At 44.3% G+C, this 20,879-nt stretch overlaps 1 protein-coding gene across 1 annotated transcript in view; it reads right to left on the reverse strand.

The window, feature by feature from the left end:
• LOC149460602 (uncharacterized) overlaps positions 1–20,879 on the reverse strand; it is a 54,534-nt gene that overhangs the window by 25,571 nt on the left and 8,084 nt on the right. The window contains 1 exon segment of the mRNA XM_089679453.1: positions 16,155–17,466. Coding sequence (XP_089535579.1) covers positions 16,155–17,466 — 1,312 coding nt within the window.

The following is a 20,879-nucleotide window of genomic DNA, read 5'->3' on the forward strand; positions in this document are numbered from 1 at the left end:
ATGCATAGCTACAAGTTGACGGAGGTCAACAGGATCTCTTATCCTAAATAAAACACAGATAGATCAGCTCCAGGGCTGTACACCTCTAATTAGTCTGGTTCCAGGGGGTTTGCTGGAAAACCACTTCCCTCTGCCCGGTTGTAAAACAATAACTCAGTCAGTCATGACCTGTTAGGCTATTAGGGCAGAGCGTGCCATAAAACGTACATTCCACAAGAGTCATTTTTCATACAATTTATAAACTTAAGCAGGAACTGGGCACATTAATATGAAGTATATATACAGATGGATCATTTTAATATGAGTCACACAAGACCTTACATTACTATGTTAGTGCCTACAAGAGAGAAGAAGCCGTCTCTTTCCTCCTGGGTGACAAGGGTATGCTATGTTTGGTATCTTTGTGTTACGAACAGGGGTGAACTGACAACTCATGGGGCCCTTGGGCAATAGGGGATCATGGGGCCCCTGTGTCCTTGCCCAAACTCAAAAAAGCCTATGAAAAAGGTACCAGGGGAATCTCATGGGGCCCCCTACTCACCCCGAGCCCTCGGGCAGTGCCCAAGTTTCCAAATGGTCAGTCTGCCACTGGTATAGAATATATTTCTAAATATTAATCTGCCAGTTGCTAGGATGCTACCTGTACCTATTGAAGGTTATTGACCTTAGTATAAAATTGTAAGGGATTTGGTCATAACCTTGGTTACCGCCTAACACCCATCCCCAAACTGGATGATTGGTCATTTGTTCTCAGGAGACACCCCTTTAATATGGTAGAAAAAGACTGACAGCCTGGAGAAGACAGCTCTCATTTAACATCAATCAGAAAACATCTAACAGACTTGAGAGCCAAGGCAATCTTTTTGTTTGGACAATTGGACTCTGCTCAAACCAAGGATATTGCAAGTATTCTGTCTTCTGAACTCCTTTCTTTTATTTCTCTGTTGTTTTATTGCTCTCTTTATATCTTTGTTACATCTTTATTTGTAAATATTTTTATTGCACCATTTTGACCTTTTTAGTAATAAATCCTATTTTCTGAAAAGTGTTGAACTGTCTCTAAAGCTTTTAATGCAAATTAAAGAATCTCTGACCATGGAAGAGTGCTCCTGTATGTGATAATCCTCTGAATATCCCTGTCCCTGGAAGAGTGTTCCTGTATATAATAATCCTCTGAATATCCCTGTCCCTGGAAGAGTGTTCCTGTATGTAATAATCCTCTGAATATCCCTGTCTGAGGTGACAGTGTGTATTACAGACACTTATACTAATATCATAGTGTTACTGCTAAGATTTTTGAGTTTCCTCCTTCTCTGTAAAAAGGTGGTGGTGGCAGTGTGAAGGGTTAATTGCGTAATTAACCAGTAACAATCGCTCTCAGGCTGCTGCCACATAGATTGTAGTCCCACAAGCTGGAAAATCTTTGTTCAGGGCGCAACTGAGAGTGGCATTGTTACGCAAGTGACAGATCGGCTGGTCCTTCGGTCACGAGTTGGTGAGAAGGGCTGAGGTCGGATGCCGCATTCTGTCATACCTTCCTCCTGCTGGTGACCCCTCTAGTGATGCATCCTAGAATTCTATTCGCTTTCCCCACTGCCTGGCCATGCTGTTTGTTCATTTTGCAATCTTCTGAAATAAGTACCCAAAATCCTTTTCTTCTGAAGTGCTGGCCAACACTGTACCTCCAATGTTGTACTTTCTCAAGGGATTCTTTTTTCCTGGGTGCATTATTTTAGATTTGAAATATTGAACTGCAATTTCCACTTTTTTACCAATCTTCCTGCAATGCTAAATCCTGTTCCATGTTACAGACACCTCCAGGGATATCCTCCCTATTACACACCTTTGTGTCATCGGCAAAGAGACATCCCCTTACCCAACCACCCTTTAGTTCTATCACTTACATATAGATTACATAGAACAGGACCCAGTACAGAACCTTGGGGTACACCACTAGTGACTGCTCTCTGTTCCGTGTGAACCCCATTTACAACCACACTCTGGTATCTCTCCTTTAGCCAACTGCACATCCACTGAACCCCCCCAAGGGCTAAGTCCTAGCTTGTCCAACTTCTGTATTAGATCGTTATGTGGAACTGTATCACATGCCGTGCTGAAGTCAAGATATTCTATGTCCACAGCACCACCCTGGTCCAAATCATTGGTAATATAGTCAAAAAGTCCAATCAGTCGAGTCTGCCATGGTCTGCCCCCAGTAAAGCCATGCTGCTTTGGATCCAGCAAGTTGTGTGTTTCTAGATGATCAGTGATCCTTCCTTTCAGGAGTGATTCCATTAACATGACTACAACCGATGTTAGACTCACTGGCCTGTAATTGCCGGCTTCTACCTTGCTGCCCTTCTTGGATGGAACACACTGTGCACTCCATTACATGAACAACATTGGGAGTTCTGCAATCATCATCTGAACAGGATACACAGGAGTATGAGCCAATCATAGATCAGCAGGTGCCTACAGGTTATCGCCCCACAGGGATATGAGCCGATTGTAGATCAGCAGGTGCCTACAGGTTACCACCCCACAGGGATATGAGCCAATCATAGATCACCAGGTTGTCAGAACTGTTCTGGGCTCACAGAATGAAACAGGAAGGCTGAACTTATCATCTCTACATGGACATGCTGGAAGCCATTTTGTTCTGTATATTCTATTTCATGGTTTCTGGTTTATTGATAAACTCCCGTGGCTTTAAGTACCATCTCTATGCTGATGACACACAAATCTATCTTTCTCCTCCTCACCTCACCCCTTCAGTCTCCTCCTCACCTCACCCCTTCAGTCTCCTCCTCACCCCACCCCTTCAGTCTCCTCCTCACCTCACCCCCTCAGTCTCCTCCTCACCTCACCCCTTCAGTCTCCTCCTCACCTCACCCCTTCAGTCTCCTCACCTCACCCCCTCAGTCTCCTCCTCACCTCACCCCTTCAGTCTCCTCCTCACCCCACCCCTTCAGTCTCCTCCTCACCTCACCCCCTCAGTCTCCTCCTCACCTCACCCCTTCAGTCTCCTCTCGCATTACTAACCTACTAAGTGACATATCGGCATGGATGTCACTCCACTTCCTCAAACTCAATCTTTCAAAAACTGAGCTCCCGTGCCCCCTCTACTAACTTCTCCATCAAGACCAATAATACAACCATCAGTCCCTCCCCTCATGCCAGGGTACGAGGTGTAATCCTAGACTAACCAACTGTCCTTTCACCCCCAAATCCAATTGCTGTCCTAATCTTGTAGACTTCACCTCCGCAACATCTCCAAGAGATGCCTGTTCTTAACCTCGGAAACCACTAAGCAACTTATTCCCTCCCTTGTTATATCTCGCCTTGACTATTGTAACTCCCTCCTCATTGGCCGACCTCATCGTAGGCTATCCCCTCTTCAGTCTATCATGAATGCTGCTGCCAGACTCATCCACCTTACTAACTGTTCTGTATCTGCCAATCCCTCTCTGCCAATCCCTCCACTGGCCTCTACTCAGTGTCCTCCACCCCTCTCTGCCAATCCCTCCACCAGCCTCTACTCAGTGTCCTCCACCCCTCTCTGCCAATCTCTCCACCGGCCCCCACTCAGTGTTCTCCATCCCTCTCTACCAATCCCTCCACTGGCCTCCAATCAGTGTCCTCCACCCCTCTCTGCCAATCCCTCCACTGGCCTCCATGCAGTGTCCTCCACCCCTCACTGACAATCCTTCCACTGACCTCCACTCAGTGTTCTCCACTCCTCTCTGCCAATCCCTCCACTCAGTGTCCTCCACCCCTCTCTGACAAGACCTCCACTGGCCTCCACTCAGTGTCCTCCACCCCTCTCTGCCAATCCCTCCACTGGTCTCAATTCAGTGTCCTCCACCCCTCTCTGCCAATCCCTCCACTGGCTTCCCATTGCCCAACAGATAAAATTAAAAACATTAACAATAACATATAAAGCCATTTATAACTCCGCCCCAAATTACATCACCGATCTTGTCTCTAAATATCACCCAAACCGTACTCTCCACTCCGCATATGACCTCCTGCTCTCTAGCTCCCTTTTCTCTTCCTCCCATGCTCATCTGCAGGACTTCTCCAGAGCTTTCCCCATCTTCAAACTCTCTACCACAATTTATCAGACTATCGCCTACTCTGCTCACTTTTAGGTGATCTCTGAAAACCGATCTCTTTAGGGAAGCCTATCCTGCCCTCAGCTAATAATGGAATCTTCTACTCCTCCTACCAGACCTTGTCATGTTCCAGAAGACCCAAATCCTTCCCAATCCTATACTGCCCCCTTCAGGTCATTGAAATCTTTACATAGAGAAATGACACCTAGTCTGAGGTCACTTTTAGGTGAAGATAAGCTTTGCCCGCCTAGGTTTATGTGGGGATAAAAGTAAGAGACGGATAGAGAGGAGACCACATCACCAAAGAGACCTCACAAGACAGGAGACAAGGGACAACAGACGGACACAGACACCCCCTGAAGTGAGCGCACTGAAAGCTGACATCACTGACACCATACAGTCCATATTGGGAACTAGAACTTTCATTTTCCTCTGATAACTTGTACTCCCCTTATATCTCCAGATACATTGTTTAGTCCGATAACGGTTCTGGTGAGCACAGGAGGGGATGTGACGTCATTTTACCTGCAGTATAAATTATTATCATTTCCCTCCTCTGGGGAAGATTGATTTTACATATCCCTGAAGCTGATTCTGGCTTCTAGTCAATGGTTTATCCGGATGTATACAGTATATATATGACAAGGTAGACTACTTCATGTAACATTACATCTTCATCTCAGATTGTAAGCGGATTGGATTGGCCTGTGTATGGGATGCCAGATCAAGTCATGGCAAGGTACACGTTGAGCGTTGAATATCTGGGTGTAGAGAGATCACGGGGGGGATTTGTATATCTGTTGTCACATGTTGCTGAGTTACTGATTTCTTACACGACATTTCCAGACAGTTGGATGTAATTCATTAATATTTGGAAGTAATTGCTGGCTTGTATTTCTCCCCATTATTGTGGATTAGATCATTGTACTGTTATCTTGTATTGTTTATTATTTATCATCACCTAATATATTTCATCCCCATTTTGTACTGATTTATATTATTAATAAATATATATTTTTGCACATTATTGTGTTTTATTTCGTCTTCCAATTATCACAAATACAGAACTGGGATGTCGGTTACTTTGTGAGAATTAGTAGGGAATCTCCTTCATTCCAGATCCCACCTGTTTCCATGAATTGTATACGGATTATTTCCTCACAGATAAAGTTCTGACATATTTCGGAGATCCCACCAAGATTTGCCTACATTTGAAAAATATAATGGTGCAAGTATAGATATTTTATAGTCATTTTCTTGGCTCTGAAAGCGCTGTTGTCAGTTACAGATACAGAAAATGTCTGATGTGAGAAGTGTTCCTAGTAGATGGAGCCATTCTGGTGCCGAATCTGAAGCTATTCTGAGTCAGAGAGATGTCAGAGAATTGGTGACATTTCAGGGGATGTCTTTTGTGAAAGATAAGTTGGACATTAAGCAGGATATGAATGATTGGGTAACTGAAATGTGGAGTAGGATTCCAGGGTATACAAATGATATCTGCTCTGATGATTCACGTGTTGCTGGCTATCTGTATATAATAGCTGAGGTAAAAACAAAGAAAGAAAAAGAAACACGGCTGCATAAATCTCGGCCAGAATTTCTTGATGTCATTTTTGAATTGGCAGAACAATTAAATAAAGTAAAATTGGATATCAGGCCAGAGGCTGAGAATGTTAAACACTTACAGAGAAAACTCCATGAGATAGAAACTCAATCTACAAACATTTCTGCTGAGATGGAACAATTGTCAGATAAAATGTTCAATTTTAAGAAAAATATTTGCAAAATAAAGAATTGATCACTTCTTTAACCACTTCAAGTCCGGACACTTTCCTTCCTGTCCAGGCCAGTTTTCAGCTTTCAGCACTGTTACACTTTGAATGACAATTGCGCGGTCATGCAACACTGTACCCATACAAATTTTTTAGCATTTTTTTTTTGAGACAGATAAAGCTTTATTTTGGTGGTATTTATTCACTGCTGGGATTTTTATTTTTTTTGCTATATAAATTAAAAAGTCCAAACATTTTCAAAAAAGTGTTTTCTTATAAAATTTTGCAAATAGATAATATTTCATCATAAATCTTGGCCAAAATGTATTCCATTATCTTTTTTGTAAAAAAAAAAACCCAAATTAGTGTATAACCAAAAATTATAATTTTTAAAAAATGTTTTTTAGATTATTATTTATGTTTTTTTTACATACTGTCACCCTAGCAGTACAATGTCACCATGGTGACACTGTACTACTTGTGGGGGATGATGAAGATTTTTTTTTTACACTGATTATTTTACACCCATAAAGGCTGTAAAAGCAATCATTTCTCCTTCACTCTGGCTGCATTCTTGCAGCCATTGATAAATACTGTGAGAGCTGTGATTGGTCACAGCTTGTCACATAGTACAAGGCTGTTGTGAATAGCCCTGTACTATGTGACCTCTGTGATCATTCACAGATTTCACACATAGTAAGCAATGATGTCAGAAGTAACATCTTGCTTACTACTCTGCATGTGATCACTGATTGGCCAATCGGTGATCACATGATTAGGACCTCACACAGAGGTCCCGTACGACGATCGGTGTTCCACTATGTCTGGAGGACACAGCGGGCACCGGATCGCATTGCTGCGCACTCCCAGGGAGCGCACACAAGCAGGGGGCGGGGAGGCTGTTTATAAACGTCCACCTGCCCCTGCACTGCCTGTTCTGTCTCTCCAATCTAAGCATTGATAGTGTGATCTCTGTAACTTACAGTTGTGATGAGATAGCGATAACTTCAACCTCAGTTGGATACCACACTCAGTGACTCAATCGATAAGACATCTTGTAGATCTTGTGAAGTTTATTCCATAAACTGAGAGAATCTTACAACAATGAACATTCGATAGGTCAAAAGATCATAATGTTTCCTGCTTCATGCCATGAGGCTAGAGCTGCAATGCAATCCTGGGAAAGAGGGAGGGCTATCTATACAACATTAACTAAACCAAAGGAAAGGGAGGAGCAGAGAAAAAATATAGAAAACACTTTAAGGCATATTACAGTTATGTGAAACATGACACTGCCACCATCTGGCTGTTTATATACAACGGCCGGATGGGAGGTGGTTAAGAATCTAGATCAGATCTCTGAGGAGTTGTCTGACTGCAAAGGGATAAAATCAACTTTAGAAACGAGAATGTGAAAAGCTGAGCATTGCGAATACCCATCTCCAGCATGAGGTAGATATCCAGAACACCGCAAATCAGCAATTGGTACCGGAGACACAGGAGCTAAAAGCCAGCAGTACAAGGGTTACACCTTCTACTTGGCAGACTACAAATGTCATTGAACCCTTTAGCAGCTCACACCCAGACCATTCTATGAGCCCTAAAATTGTAATCCCATTAAAGTCAGAGGATTCAGAATCTGAGAGTAACTACAGTGACCCCCCAGATGAGGATGAAATGCCTTCCAGTACGGAACACAATCTTCCTAAATTAAGACCCATCTCTTAATAAACACCCCAAAAGTGAGAGAAAATCCCAGAGGCCTGTGTATGATACCACCAAAGTGATACCATTCCTAACAGAAACTGTGGGCCTCTTTACTAAGAAAGGATCCCTTCTATAATTGATCACACAGAAACCTACGAGGAGGCGATGATGACCCGAAGTTTGAATTCTGACAAACAGAAAACTGAATTTGTCCCATGGGTGTCTCAGCCAAAGCACAGGAATTTCTTGACTTGCCTCAGAGACACGGGTGTAATAAGATGGTCTGAAGTGGTATCAGAAATAAAAGCAGAATTTGGTCCCTACCGCTCAGCTACTGCTGATAAAAGAGACATTTTGACTTTAAAATGTCGGCCAAATCAAAGTCCCCGAGAGTTTTTGTCCGTTCTCAAGAATGCCTACAGCCTGGCTGAAAAAGATCCTGATTATGACAGCCCTGAATGTGTCCAATTGTTTTATGATGCTTTGCCAAATAAAAAAGAAATAATTTTGGCCCGGGATTACAATCCCAGAAAAACTCTGGATTGGCTACTGACAGAGAGGACCGCCCTCTACGCTGGATTACAGCATGGGGAAGAGTCTCAGGGCAGGAGATTTACAAAGCCCACAGAAAACATAGCTGAGACTCAGATTAAAAAGGATCCCAGAAAGTTTGAATCCCCAAAAAGGAGTTATGCTGAAGTTGTTGAAGCTCCAGACCTCTCAGTCAGAAGAAGTCTAAACCCAATCTGGATTTCAAGAAGGTTCCTGTCACTGACAACTCAGACAAAAAGCATCAATTTACTAAGCGACAGGAGAAATCAGGGAGGTTATTACCGGAATTACAGGTCCAACCAGAAAAAGGTCCAATCTGGTTCTGAAACAGAAAGTTCTGTCAGATCCCAGACATCCAATTCCAAAACTCCAAACCCAAAAGTTCATTGGAAAAGTAGAAGTAATCTATATGAAGCCTGGAGCAGATGCAGGTCAGTTCAGTGTATTAGCAGAACAAATGGGGAAATAACCAATTTCTTCACTGCTAACACTAAGAATCCTTTTTTCGGGAATCCCAATCCTGCAGAAAATCGTCCTCAGTAGGAAGCAGGAATGAACAGGTTAAAGCATCAAACAATGATAATGCCTGTAATGTCCCGATAAACAAGAGAGCACAAATGAAGCCAAGTGTCTGTATGTCTGAGAAGGATTGAACCTGTCCTATGCCAAAAGGTAAGGGGGGGCAGAATGTTTGTGTTTCTGTATTACAGCCCACAGAATCCTCCACAATGAAAACGTGACAAGCCGTCCAAGGAGCTTCCATGTGAAGAAGAAGGGGGGGTCAGCGGATGAGACAAAGCATAAAGACACCTTCACTTCTCACCCAAGGTACCTCTGCCCATTACAGGACATTGACAAAAGGTATTCCATTGAAGTGGAATGACATCATCATTTACCAAAGATCACGGCTTTATTAGACATGGGGAGCCAAGCAACTATTAGAACTCAGAAAGATTTCCAACAAATCCAAGACTTCTCTTCAGGGAAATATAAAGGTGAAAAGTTTCCCAGCAAAACCTGTGAGTGTATCCGGTACAGCCATGAAGGTATCAGGTACGGCTTGGCTACATTTCATAGTGGGAAATAAAAGAATCTGCCATCCCACACTGCTAGTTGGTTTGCCCTATGACCCCTAATTATTGCTATAGATCTCCTTCAGAGATGAAACCCTGTCATTGATTTTATCAGTGAGGTTATATGGTCACAGGTCAATGTGCCAATTAATTATGAGCACTCCCAATCCTATCACAATCCGTGTAACTGCCACGTGATGGAGGAAAGACCGGACTCTATTAAGGTCCATTTCAGGAACAGCCAAATTCCAGATGTTTCCTTCTTACAGGCAACACCTACCTCCACCTTATGTGGACAGGAGGAGAACACCATATGTGTGTCCCCTGAAAGAGTCAGAGATGTCTGCCTGGAAGGGGACGTTCTATTCACCTCCATAGAGAAGATACTGACTCTACTGGGTTCAGTAATCATACACAATTCCTAGCAAGGATTGGAAAGGTGAATGAGGATGTGTTCTTTCCCTTCAAAGTCAATGACCTGGGAAGAACTAAAAAGGCTAAACTGGCTTTACACCGGGAAATAGTTACATTAGTAGAGATCTACTAAAACAAATGTCTAATCCTAAAGTAGTCAGGTATCCCAACCCTCAGGATAACTGGATCCATGATCTGGATAATGACTCCAAAAGTCATAATATTATTGCCAAATGCATGTTATCCATTTCAGTTGGGGGTAAAACGGCCAAGCATTTATTCCTGGTAATCAATGAGCCCCGGTATCAGATTTACATTGGCAACGATGTAGTGCATTGCTTTGCCATACACACGGATCTGATAAATTCCACATTGTGGACCAGATTAAAGGGGATCTATGTAAATGTATAGATGAACATGAAGCCCTTAAATCATCCCAGATAGTGCCATATGCAGGAAACATATTAGTACCACATGATGTACCTATACAGGTACAAAAAGGACAAAAAGAATCCTGATGCGTTTATATGTCTCTCAAATAAGATGCAACAATTGGGAATTTTGGTAAATCCTACACCAATGGTGAATATCCAGCCATTGAAAACCCAAATAATTATTAATAATGGAGCCCCAAATGAAATCTCTTTGCCCCAAAACACTATAATTGGTTTGGCTTTAGATTCCTATTCTTGCACCTTTGGGGTTCATAATACAAGTATTGGCCTTATTCCTGAACAATACCTTACCGAGGAACAGATAGTTGAGCAAACATTTCATTCTTCTCCTGAAGGATTGCTCACCATTCGCTCAATGTATGCTTTCCATGCTGAGATAGGTACTTGTAAGGTGGAGGAATCCTCTCTTATATTTAATCCTCCTCTTAATGAACAAAGGAATATCATGACCTCACTGACAGGATTGAGGAAGACGATGAAAATGTAAATATCCTTCACTGATGGATGATCTAATGACCCAGAGCACCAACGGCTAAATGAAGTCCTTATGGGATTCCAGGATATGTTTGTAAAGATTCTTATGACTGGTGTTACAGACATTCACATAGCCGGGATCCAGACTGATCCTGATGCACCTCCCGTCTATATCAAGCAATATGGACTTCCTCTAGCGTGTTACGATTCGTTGTCAGAAATCATAAGGAACCTTACAGAGAGGTATGATAAGACCGGTGCATAGTTCTTATAATAATCCTCTCTTAGGGATCCTTAAACCAAATGGTCAATGGTGTCTGTGTGCCGACTTCACACAGCTCAACAAATGTGTATATATGTCCGGCTGACCCCTCCCATATATTGACCAATGCTTGGTACAGATGCAGGGAGCCAAGATCTTTACTGCGCTGGATTGTGCCCAAGGTTATTGGACAGTCAGGATAAGTCCTGGAGACCAATGCAGACTGGCCTTCACCTTGGATAAAGAACAATATACCTGGACCCGTATGTCTTTAGGTTACATAAACTCAGGCCATGAATTTGCTGGTTCTTACATAAGGCCATGCCTGATGCTGCAGAGAGAGGAAATGTAACATATGTGGATGATATTTTATTGAAAAGTACTTCTGTTGAAAAGCATATCCAAAACATGAGACGGGCTAAATCAGCTGAGAGAGGCAGGTGTTACAATGTCATTACAGAAAGCCCAATGGTGCCGTACCAAAGTCACCTTCCTTGGACATGAAGTGACCTCTGAAGGCCTAAATCCACAAAAGAAGAAAGTGGAGGCCGTGATGAAGTGTAAAACACCTCCCAACATCAGTGACGTGAGATCATTTGTGGGTGTGATGAATTACTCACCTACGTTTATTGATGACTAGGCAGAAATCAGGAAACCTTTATTGACATTACTAAAGAAGAATATACCAAGGACATGGGGGGGGGGGCTCAGGAGCGAGCCATGAATGAGCTGACAAGGAAACTCACCCAAGCCCCGTGCCTGGCTTATCCAGAAGGAGGAAAACCCTTCTATCTGGGAACTGGATTCACAAACCTCAGTATCAATGCTGTACTGGATCAAATACAAGACAATCTGAACAAATCATTGCCTATGCCAGTAATTCCCTGTCACCTGTACAAATCACATCCAATGACTGTGAGAAAGCATTACTAGCCACAGTCTGGGCCCTTCAAAACTTGACTCATACTAGACTCATACACCTTACCAACCAATCAGTGACTGCTGCCCCTCTCTGCCAATCCCTTCACTGACTTCCACTAACCGAACATATAAGATTCTAAATACTAACCACAACTTACAAAGCCATCCACAACACTGCCCCTAGCTACATCACCAACCTCATCTGCAGATATCGTCCATATCGCCCGCTCTGCTCCTCCCAAGATATCTTCCTCTATAGCTCCCCCATCACCTCCTCCCATGCTTGCCTCCAGGACTTCTCCAGAGCATCTCCCATCCTCTGGAACTCTCTATCACAGCATATCTGGTCAGCCCCCTGCCCTGTGTGCCTTTAGGCGATCTTTGAAAACTCACTTATTCAGGGAAACCTACCCCACCTCCACCTAAGAACTGTACTTGAATCACCTCCACCAGATCATCCCCCGCAGCTATCACCTTTTGTATCCCATCCCCCTTCCTTCAGATTGTAAGCTCCAGGGGCCAGGCCCTCCTATTCCTTCTGTACTGAAATGTATTGTAATTGTACCGCCCCCCTTATATTGTACAGCACTTCACAAACTGTTGGCGCCATAAATCCTGTATAATAATAATAAACACATAGAAGACCCTGTAACACCCCTATGTTGGAGGAAGACTACGCCCAAAAAGAAGACCACCAATTATTAGTGACATCCAAATCTCAATTCAGTATTAGAGATGGATTACTGATAAGAACATCTAAAAATGGTGTCCAACAATGGGGAGTCCCCACTATATGTAGAGGACTCAGGTTACAACATCTCATTACACAGAGCATTGAGGTCGGCTTGTAAGTTGGAGACATCCTGTAAGGACGTTATTCCCCGGCACAGCTTGGTGTCATCTGCAAAGACTGGAATGGGATTTATAATCTCACACCCCATATTGTTTATATATATATTAATAAGTAAGGGGCCCAACACTGAACCCTGGGGTACCCCACTAATAACACTGAACCCTGGGGTACCCCACTAATAACACTGAACCTTGGGGTACCCCACTAATAACACTGAACCCTGGGGTACCCCACTAATAACACTGAACCCTGGGGTACCCCACTAATAACACTGAACCTTGGGGTACCCCACTAAAAACACTGAACCTTGGGGTGCCCCACTAATAACACTGAACCCTGGGGTACCCCACTAATAACACTGAACCTTGGGGTGCCCCACTAATAACACTGAACCCTGGGGTACCCCACTAATAACACTGAACCTTGGGGTACTCCACTAATAGCACTGAACCTTGGGGTACCCCACTAATAACACTGAACCTTGGGGTACACCACTAATAACACTGAACCCTGGGGTACCCCACTAATAACACTGAACCTTGGGGTACCCCACTGACACCCCTAGACCATTCAGAGTATGAATCATTAACCATACTCTCTGAATACCATCTTTTATCCAGTTTTCTATCCATTTACATTCAGATTGTCCAGCCCATAGACTTTACCTTACACATTAGCCATGTGTGGGGAACTGTGTCCAAGTATACCACGTCCACCGCCACCCCTCTGTCCAAGTATACCACGTCCACCGCCACCCCTCTGTCCAAGTATACCACGTCCACTGCCACCCCTCTGTCCAAGGATACCACATCCACCCCTCTATCCATGTATTCCACAGCCACCCCTCTGTCCAAGGTTTTGCTCACCTCCTCATAAAAAGAAATCAGATTTGTTTGACAACTTCTGTCTTTCATGAATCCATGCTGTCGGTTACAATATTTGTTTCCAGCAAGAACTCCTCTCTGTGGTCTTTTATTAAACTCTCCAGTATCTTCCCAACTATAGAAGTTACACTAACAGGTCTATAATTACTTGGGAAAAATTTTGACCCCTTTATAAATATTGGCCCCACATTGGCCTTACACCAATCCAGTGGTACTATGCCAGTCATTAAAGAGGCCCTAACAATGAGAAACAATGGCTGTGAGATGACAGAGCTGAATTCTTTAAGGCCCCCGTGGGTGTCTGCCATCCGGTCCAGGGGCTTTATTCACCTTTATTCTGTCTAAATATTTCTGGATCATATCAATTGTGAGCCAATGTGGATCATCTGGGGGGTGTCAGTACCACCCCCCATTATGGACAAGAGCCCCCCATGCTCCTTTGTATACACAGAGCTGAAGAAGGGATTTCATACATTGTCCTTCTCTTTGTCCCCCCCCCTCTAGATGGTTCTGTAAAGGGCCTACATGCTGGGACCGGACCTTTCTACTATTCATATATTGGAGGAATGTTTTGGGGTCGTCCTGATATCTTTCTGTCGTTTGTTTTCAGTTTTTGTGCCTTTATTTCCTTTTTGCATATTCTGTTCTATTCTTTGTAATGTGTAAACGATGATCGTGTTCCTTCATTTTTATATGTAATAAAAGCTCTTTTCTTATTATCTGTAGCTGTTAGGGATCTGGGTATGACCAGAAATGTGTGGACTGACACAGGGAAGTAGCAGGCTTCAGGAACACAGGTGTAGTCAGGGCTGGAGAGGTGGAATGATCAGGCAGGCCGTTGGGTACTGTCAGGCACCGCCCGGCGGGATCTCTAGTACCCACAGAATGGGATTCCCCAGGGTGCGGAGTCTAAGCCCCAGTCTGCCTTTTCACCAGAGCCCCTGATGGTGGGGATGGACTTGGCGCAGGACTGAGACCAAGTCGCGGCCCCTGAGTGCACCCAACTGTTATAGAGGGGTCCGCCGAGGGTATGTACCGGGGGAAAGCCTGACGTGAAGAGGCTGGCAGACCTGGTAACAGGGACAGATCCATGCGGGATGGATGGATGGTTCGTCTGGGTAGCATCAGGCGTAGTCAAGAAGGCCAGGTCAGCAACGTGCGGGCAGCGAGGTACCGGAGGATCAGGCAGAAGGATGGTCAGGCAAGCCAGGGATCAAGCAGGAGAAGTCAGCAGAGATCAGGATCACGCAGGGTCGGCAACAAATCAGATAGTCAGCAGAACAGGAACACAGGATACCAGATACAGGGACTCATGGGAAACAATACACCAAGGCCCTGATCACAGGCCTGGTCATTCCTTAAATACACCTCCTGCAATCAGCCCCAGGTGTTGGCTGACTGCAGGAGTGAGCTTCTGGCTGTTGAGAGCACCTGCTGGTCAGCTCTGGTACTGCAGCACACACGGCAGGTGAGTCCCACCATCAGTGCTGAGTCCATTCCTGACAGTAGCTTTTGTAACTTTGGCCGTAAGCCACATAGGTTTGATTTTTAGCCTTTTATTCTTGTTGCCCATGGGAATATATTCTGCAGTGTGGTCACATACAGTCTTTTTAAAGAACTCCCATATCTGTGTTGTGTTCATCGATGCCAATATTCCCTCCCAGTCGAAGTCTTGGAGAGCAGATCTCAGCCTTGGAAAATTAGCTCTCTTAAAATTGAGCATTTTTATTTTTCCCAAATGTGCTTGCTGTTTACAGCTAACAATAAATGAAATCATGTTATGGTCACTGCTACCCAGATGTTCTTTTATATGGACATTCGTAAGAAGCTCTGCATGGTTGGAGATGACCAGGTCCAGCAGAGCACCATTCCTAGTTGGGGCCTCTATGAATTGCACAGTACAATTGTCTTGTATTAGTTTTAAAAATGTTTGCCCTTTAACTGTTCCTGCAGTACCATTACTCCAGTCACTTTCTGGGTAGTTACCATCCCCCATTATTATCACTGTCCCAGCCCTTTCCATCTGTGGGAGGAGCTGAGTCTCCACCTTCTCATTAACACTGGGAGGCCTATAACAAACGCCAATGATGACCTTTGTAGTACCGCCCCCATGTGCAGCTCCACCCATAATACTTCAGCCTCATCACACTCTCCATCAACTAGGTCCTCTTTCACACTCACTCTGAGATCACTTCTCACATAGAGACAGACACCACCACCTTTCCTATTTCCCCCGTCTCTCCGAAAGAGAACCTAGCCAGGAATATGAATGGCCCAGTCATGTGAGGAATGAAGCCAAGATTCAGCAATACCAGTTCAATCCTAGTTCTCTTCATGCACCAAACCTTCCAACTCACCTATTGTGCTGGGCACACTTCTGGCATTGGGGAACAATTACTTTCATTCACTGACACCTTGTTCATTCACTGACACCTTGTTCATACGGAATTTGTGTATTTTTTATTTTCATACAAATGGTACCAATTCCATTGATTGTTTGTAACATGGAAACCTTCTTACAATCTGCCATAGCCCTCCTCCCCCATCTTTCCCCATTCCACCCCCCAATAAGTACTGACCCCAGTCTGATCTGTCTACCTCATTATAATCCCAGATGTACAGGAAGACAGGACTTCAGTAAGGAACATTTCCCTCACTCAGGACAAGAATACGGCTTCTCCCCCATGTGAGATCTCTGATGTCTGGAAAGATCGGTATTCTGTGAAAAACATTTCCCACACTCAGGACAGGAATACGGCTTCTCCCCCGTGTGAGATCTCTGATGTCTGGAAAGATCTGATTTCTGCAAAAAACATTTCCTGCACTCAGAACAGGAATATGGCTTCTCCCCTGTATGAGATCTCTGATGTCTGGAAAGATAACACTTCTCTAAAAAACATTTCCCGCACTCAGTACAAGAATATAGCTTATCCCCCGTATGAGATCTCTGATGTTTGTGAAGAATGGACATATGTGCAAAACATTTCCCACACTCAGGACAGGAATACGGCTTCTCCCCTGTGTGAGATCTCTGATGTGTGTAAAGATTAGAGTTACTTGAAAAACATTTCCCGCACTCAGGACAGGAATACGGCTTCACCCCCGTGTGAGATCTCTGATGTTTGGAAAGGTGGGACTTCACTGAAAAACATTTTCCACACTCAGGACAGGAATATGGCTTCTCCCCCGTGTGAGATCTCTGATGTCTGTAAAGATTGGAATTATCTGAAAAACATTTCCCACACTCAGGACAGGAATACGGCTTCTCCCCTGTGTGAGATCTTTGATGTGTGTAAAGGTGGGACTTCACTGAAAAACATTTCCCACAAACAGGACAGGAATATGGCTTCTCCCCCGTGTGAGATCTTTGATGTCTGTAAAGATGATACTTCACTGAAAAACATTTTCCACACTCAGGACAGGAATATGGCTTCTCCCCTGTGTGAGATCTTTGATGTCTGTAAAGATGGTACTTCACTGAAAAACATTTTCCACACTCAGGACAGGAATATGGCTTCTCTCCCGTATGAGATGTCTGATGTTGGTAAAGATGACATTTCAATAAAAAACATTTTCCACACTCTGAACAGGAATACGGCTTCTCCCCTGTATGAGACCTTTCATGTCTGACAAGATCTGATTTTAGTGCAAACCATTTCCGGCACTCAGGACAGGAATACGGCTTCTCTCCTGTGTGAGATCTTTTATGAATATTTAGATGGGATTTAAAATGGAAACCTTTCCCACACTCAGTACAGGAGAAGCTCCTCCCTTTTGGAAGGCCGGCCCGGTCCCGCACAGTCTGAGGTTCCTCAGGATACGAGGAATCCGATGGTCCATCTACACTGGGTGGTGCCGGATGGACATTGGAGGGAGCCGGGTTTTCTCCTGGACTATACTGTGTGATGTCCTCATCTTCTACTTTCCAGTCTGGAGACAAAGTGAGACAATCCTCGGAGGTTTTCCTCATCTCCCGGCCATGGACTAAAATACAAAGACAAAGAGGATTACTAGACAGGAGCATAGAGTATATAGTGCAGGGATCAGTAGTATGTAATGTACAACATAGAGTATATAGTGCAGGGGTCAGGAGTATGTAATGTACAACATAGAGTATATAGTGCAGGGGTCAGGAGTATGTAATGTACAATATAAATTATACAGTGTAAGGGTCAGAACTCATAATATTCGTATTCAGTAATCAGTGGAAGCTTAAATGTTTACTGTAGACAAGTTGCAGAGATCCCACACCGCTGCCTCCCATCTCCTGAGACTGCACTCAGTGACTTGGGTCTGAGACTATACAGACATATCCCTCCACCCGGCACAGCCAGCAGACCACAGAGCAAGGAACCCTGGGAGAAATGTTCTGTCAGAGATCTTACTAGACCCAGAAATAGGGAAGAAGACTCAAAGCACACACCCCAGGTGCCTAGGTCTAGTAACGTCTATGGTGAAAATTAACATTTTTCTGCCAGCTGAACCCCAGAACCTCCATAAATCCAGTCTAGATACATAAATTGTGTCTGCAGCACAGAGAAGGAAGATTATCCGAGAGAAATCCAGGAATACAGGACGGGGAACACAGCTCAGGAAAGTGACCAGGGGATTACAGGCTGATATCACCCAGTCCCCGCCCTACTCTGGACCAATCAGTGAGCAGTATGGGTGGAGGAATGGATTTAGTGTTCATGACCCACCTGTGCTGATCTCTGTAGGAGTGTCCTCCTCTATAAATGTCCCCGTTATTCCATCCTCCTCCATAGACTGCTGATCATCCCTCACATACGCCTCTTCTTCTTCTGCTTTCACCTCAAATTCTATATCGATTGGATCTCCACTCTAAATCAAGGAAATGAGAGAAAATATCATCTGTAAAATATAAGGTCACATAAAACAATCCACACATCATCTTTACAAGTCCATGTTCTAGATGCTCCATCCCACCAACCTTGTAATAGTGAGGGATGGTGTGACCTTCCTGTGTGGAATCCCAGGAATACAGAGGACGGGGACATCTCTCTGGTGGGTTCCTGGTATTAGGTGTCTCTATCATATCCTTGTGTCCTTCTGAAAACTCCTCCATCACTCCATACTCCTCATCCTCCTCTTTATACTCTTCTTTAACATCAATATTATCATCCCCGAGGATTCCACTCTGAAAGATATAATAAAACATTCATTGTAACAAACATGCTGTGTATAAATCACAACTACCAATAATTGTCATCATCTACCTGATGATGGTGAGGGATGGTGTGACCTTCCTGTGTGGAATCCCGGGAATACAGAGGACGGGGACATCTCTCTGGTGGGTTCCCATGACTGGATCCATCTGTAGGAAACACACACACTGACTGAATCCATTGTTTCTATGTGTTTATCAGATGATGGGGGATCTAGGTGGATCCTCCGTACTGCTCTCTCCTTTACAATAAAGTCTCCTCTTACCCGGTGATGTGAGGGGCGGCTGATTGTCCATCATGACGTCCTTGTAGAGATCCTTGTGTCCTTCTAAATACTCCCACTCCTCCATGGAGAAATAGACAGTGACACCCTGACACCTTATAGGAACCTGACACACACAATGATACAGTCACCATCCAGACACATCCCTTGTCTGTTACTGGAGAATGTCCCAGAATTCCCGGCACCGCTCACCTCTCCTGTCAGCAGCTCCATCATCTTCTTGGTGACTTCTAGAATCTTCTGCATGTTGTGTCTCTCAGGGTTTAGGGAGTCACATGGAGGCACTGTGATGGTCATATGATCATCTGATTTCAGAAGAGGAAATCTCTGTATTGAGGAACCAATAGGAATATCATGTTAGACTCCCAGAATCCTCCTCACCTCTCCAGTCAGGTCTGTGTTTTATTAATAGAGATGACAGTGATGTCATGTGACCTCCCAGAATCCTCTTCACCTCTCCGGTCAGGTCTGTGTTTTATTAATAGAGATAAGAGTGATGTCATGTGACCTCCCAGAATCCTCCTCACCTCTCCGGTCAGGTCTGTGTTTTATTAATAGAGATGAGAGTGATGTCATGTGACCTCCCAGAATCCTCCTCACCTCTCCGGTCAGCAGGTAGATGATCTCCAGGGTGAGGTTTAGTATCTTCTCAGTCACGTGACTCCGGTCCTCCTCCATCCTCATTGGTGCCATCATGTGATCTATACAGGTCTCCTTGTAGATGGATAACTTTGGGAAATGAAAGTAAGAATGATTTGGATGGTATTGGTCACACAATAATAGGATGTGGATGTGAGGGGGGAATAGGAGGGTTGCTGGACATTGAAGAACTACTCCCCCCATGGGAAGACATTTTGTTTGGACTGTTTAGTGTTTGATGCATATTTGAGGTCCCGGGACCCTCTTGTCCTGCCAGATCAGAAATCCCCTTTTCTCTGTTGGGTTTGTTTGGTCTCTGAACTGGTTTTGATGAGTTTTAGATCTGCAGACAAGGAATGATAAATATGATCCTTCCTATGACTTGTTTGCTCTGAGGCAGTGCTGTGAGGTCAATGTCGGCTCATCATGATGTCTAGCAAGGGGAACTTGATGACTTTTCCTGGCTAATCAGGATAATTCTGTCTCTTCCCTCCAATGACAGCCTAGTGTGGGTAGAAGGAGGACAGCAGGGGGGAGGGGTTTGGTTCCCAAGTATACTGTAGTATCCAGGACATTGTACAGAGTGGTGGTGGGTTCCTGGGGCTCTGAATTCCAGCACCGGGCACTGCCAGAGCCTGTGTCATGGGAAGGAATTGGAGTTTCTCCTGAAGATGTTCAGCACTGACCACTGACTACCTTTTAGTCAGTAATGCACCAACAGAATTCCTCTAAGAATAAGTGCCCACCAAGGGGTGAAGGATTGTCCTTCTTCATTCCACTTGGTATACTGGAAAATAATATATGACCAGTGAGATGGTAAGAAGGTGAAGGTTGTCTTCCTTTCCTGGTAGGAGTTCTGTAAGAAGGTCTGGAAAGTAAATGCAGGTAAGAGGACAATCAGAGACCAGGAGCCCCCCTCCCTACCTCAGTGTCCCCCTGAGCCTGACAAACTTTTCTTTTCTCAGAGCCCTGCTCTGCGCCAACCCTATCAAAGACCCAGATTCCTTCAGCTACTCTACCCCCTAAAAGCCTTTGAACTCCACTACTCTCTCAGGGGCCCCAATGTTTCCCATCCTCAGTAACCCCTGAGAGACCCCTAAGCTCCTCTAATTCCCTCAGTATTTCCCTCCCTCTGACACCAATGATGGAACATGTTCTTCATGGCAGGCTGGGGAATGTTTTCTTCCTCCTGAGCAGCAATGTAGCACCTATGCTCCATACTCCTGACCCCGGCACTCCATCATTGTGTTGGCTGCATATTGCAATGATTGCCCATTGGCTGCCTGTGT

Source organism: Staurois parvus, unplaced genomic scaffold, assembly GCF_062004578.1.
Source record: "Staurois parvus isolate SC_StPar_1 unplaced genomic scaffold, SC_StPar_1.0 ptg000224l, whole genome shotgun sequence".
Taxonomy (NCBI): domain Eukaryota; kingdom Metazoa; phylum Chordata; class Amphibia; order Anura; family Ranidae; genus Staurois; species Staurois parvus.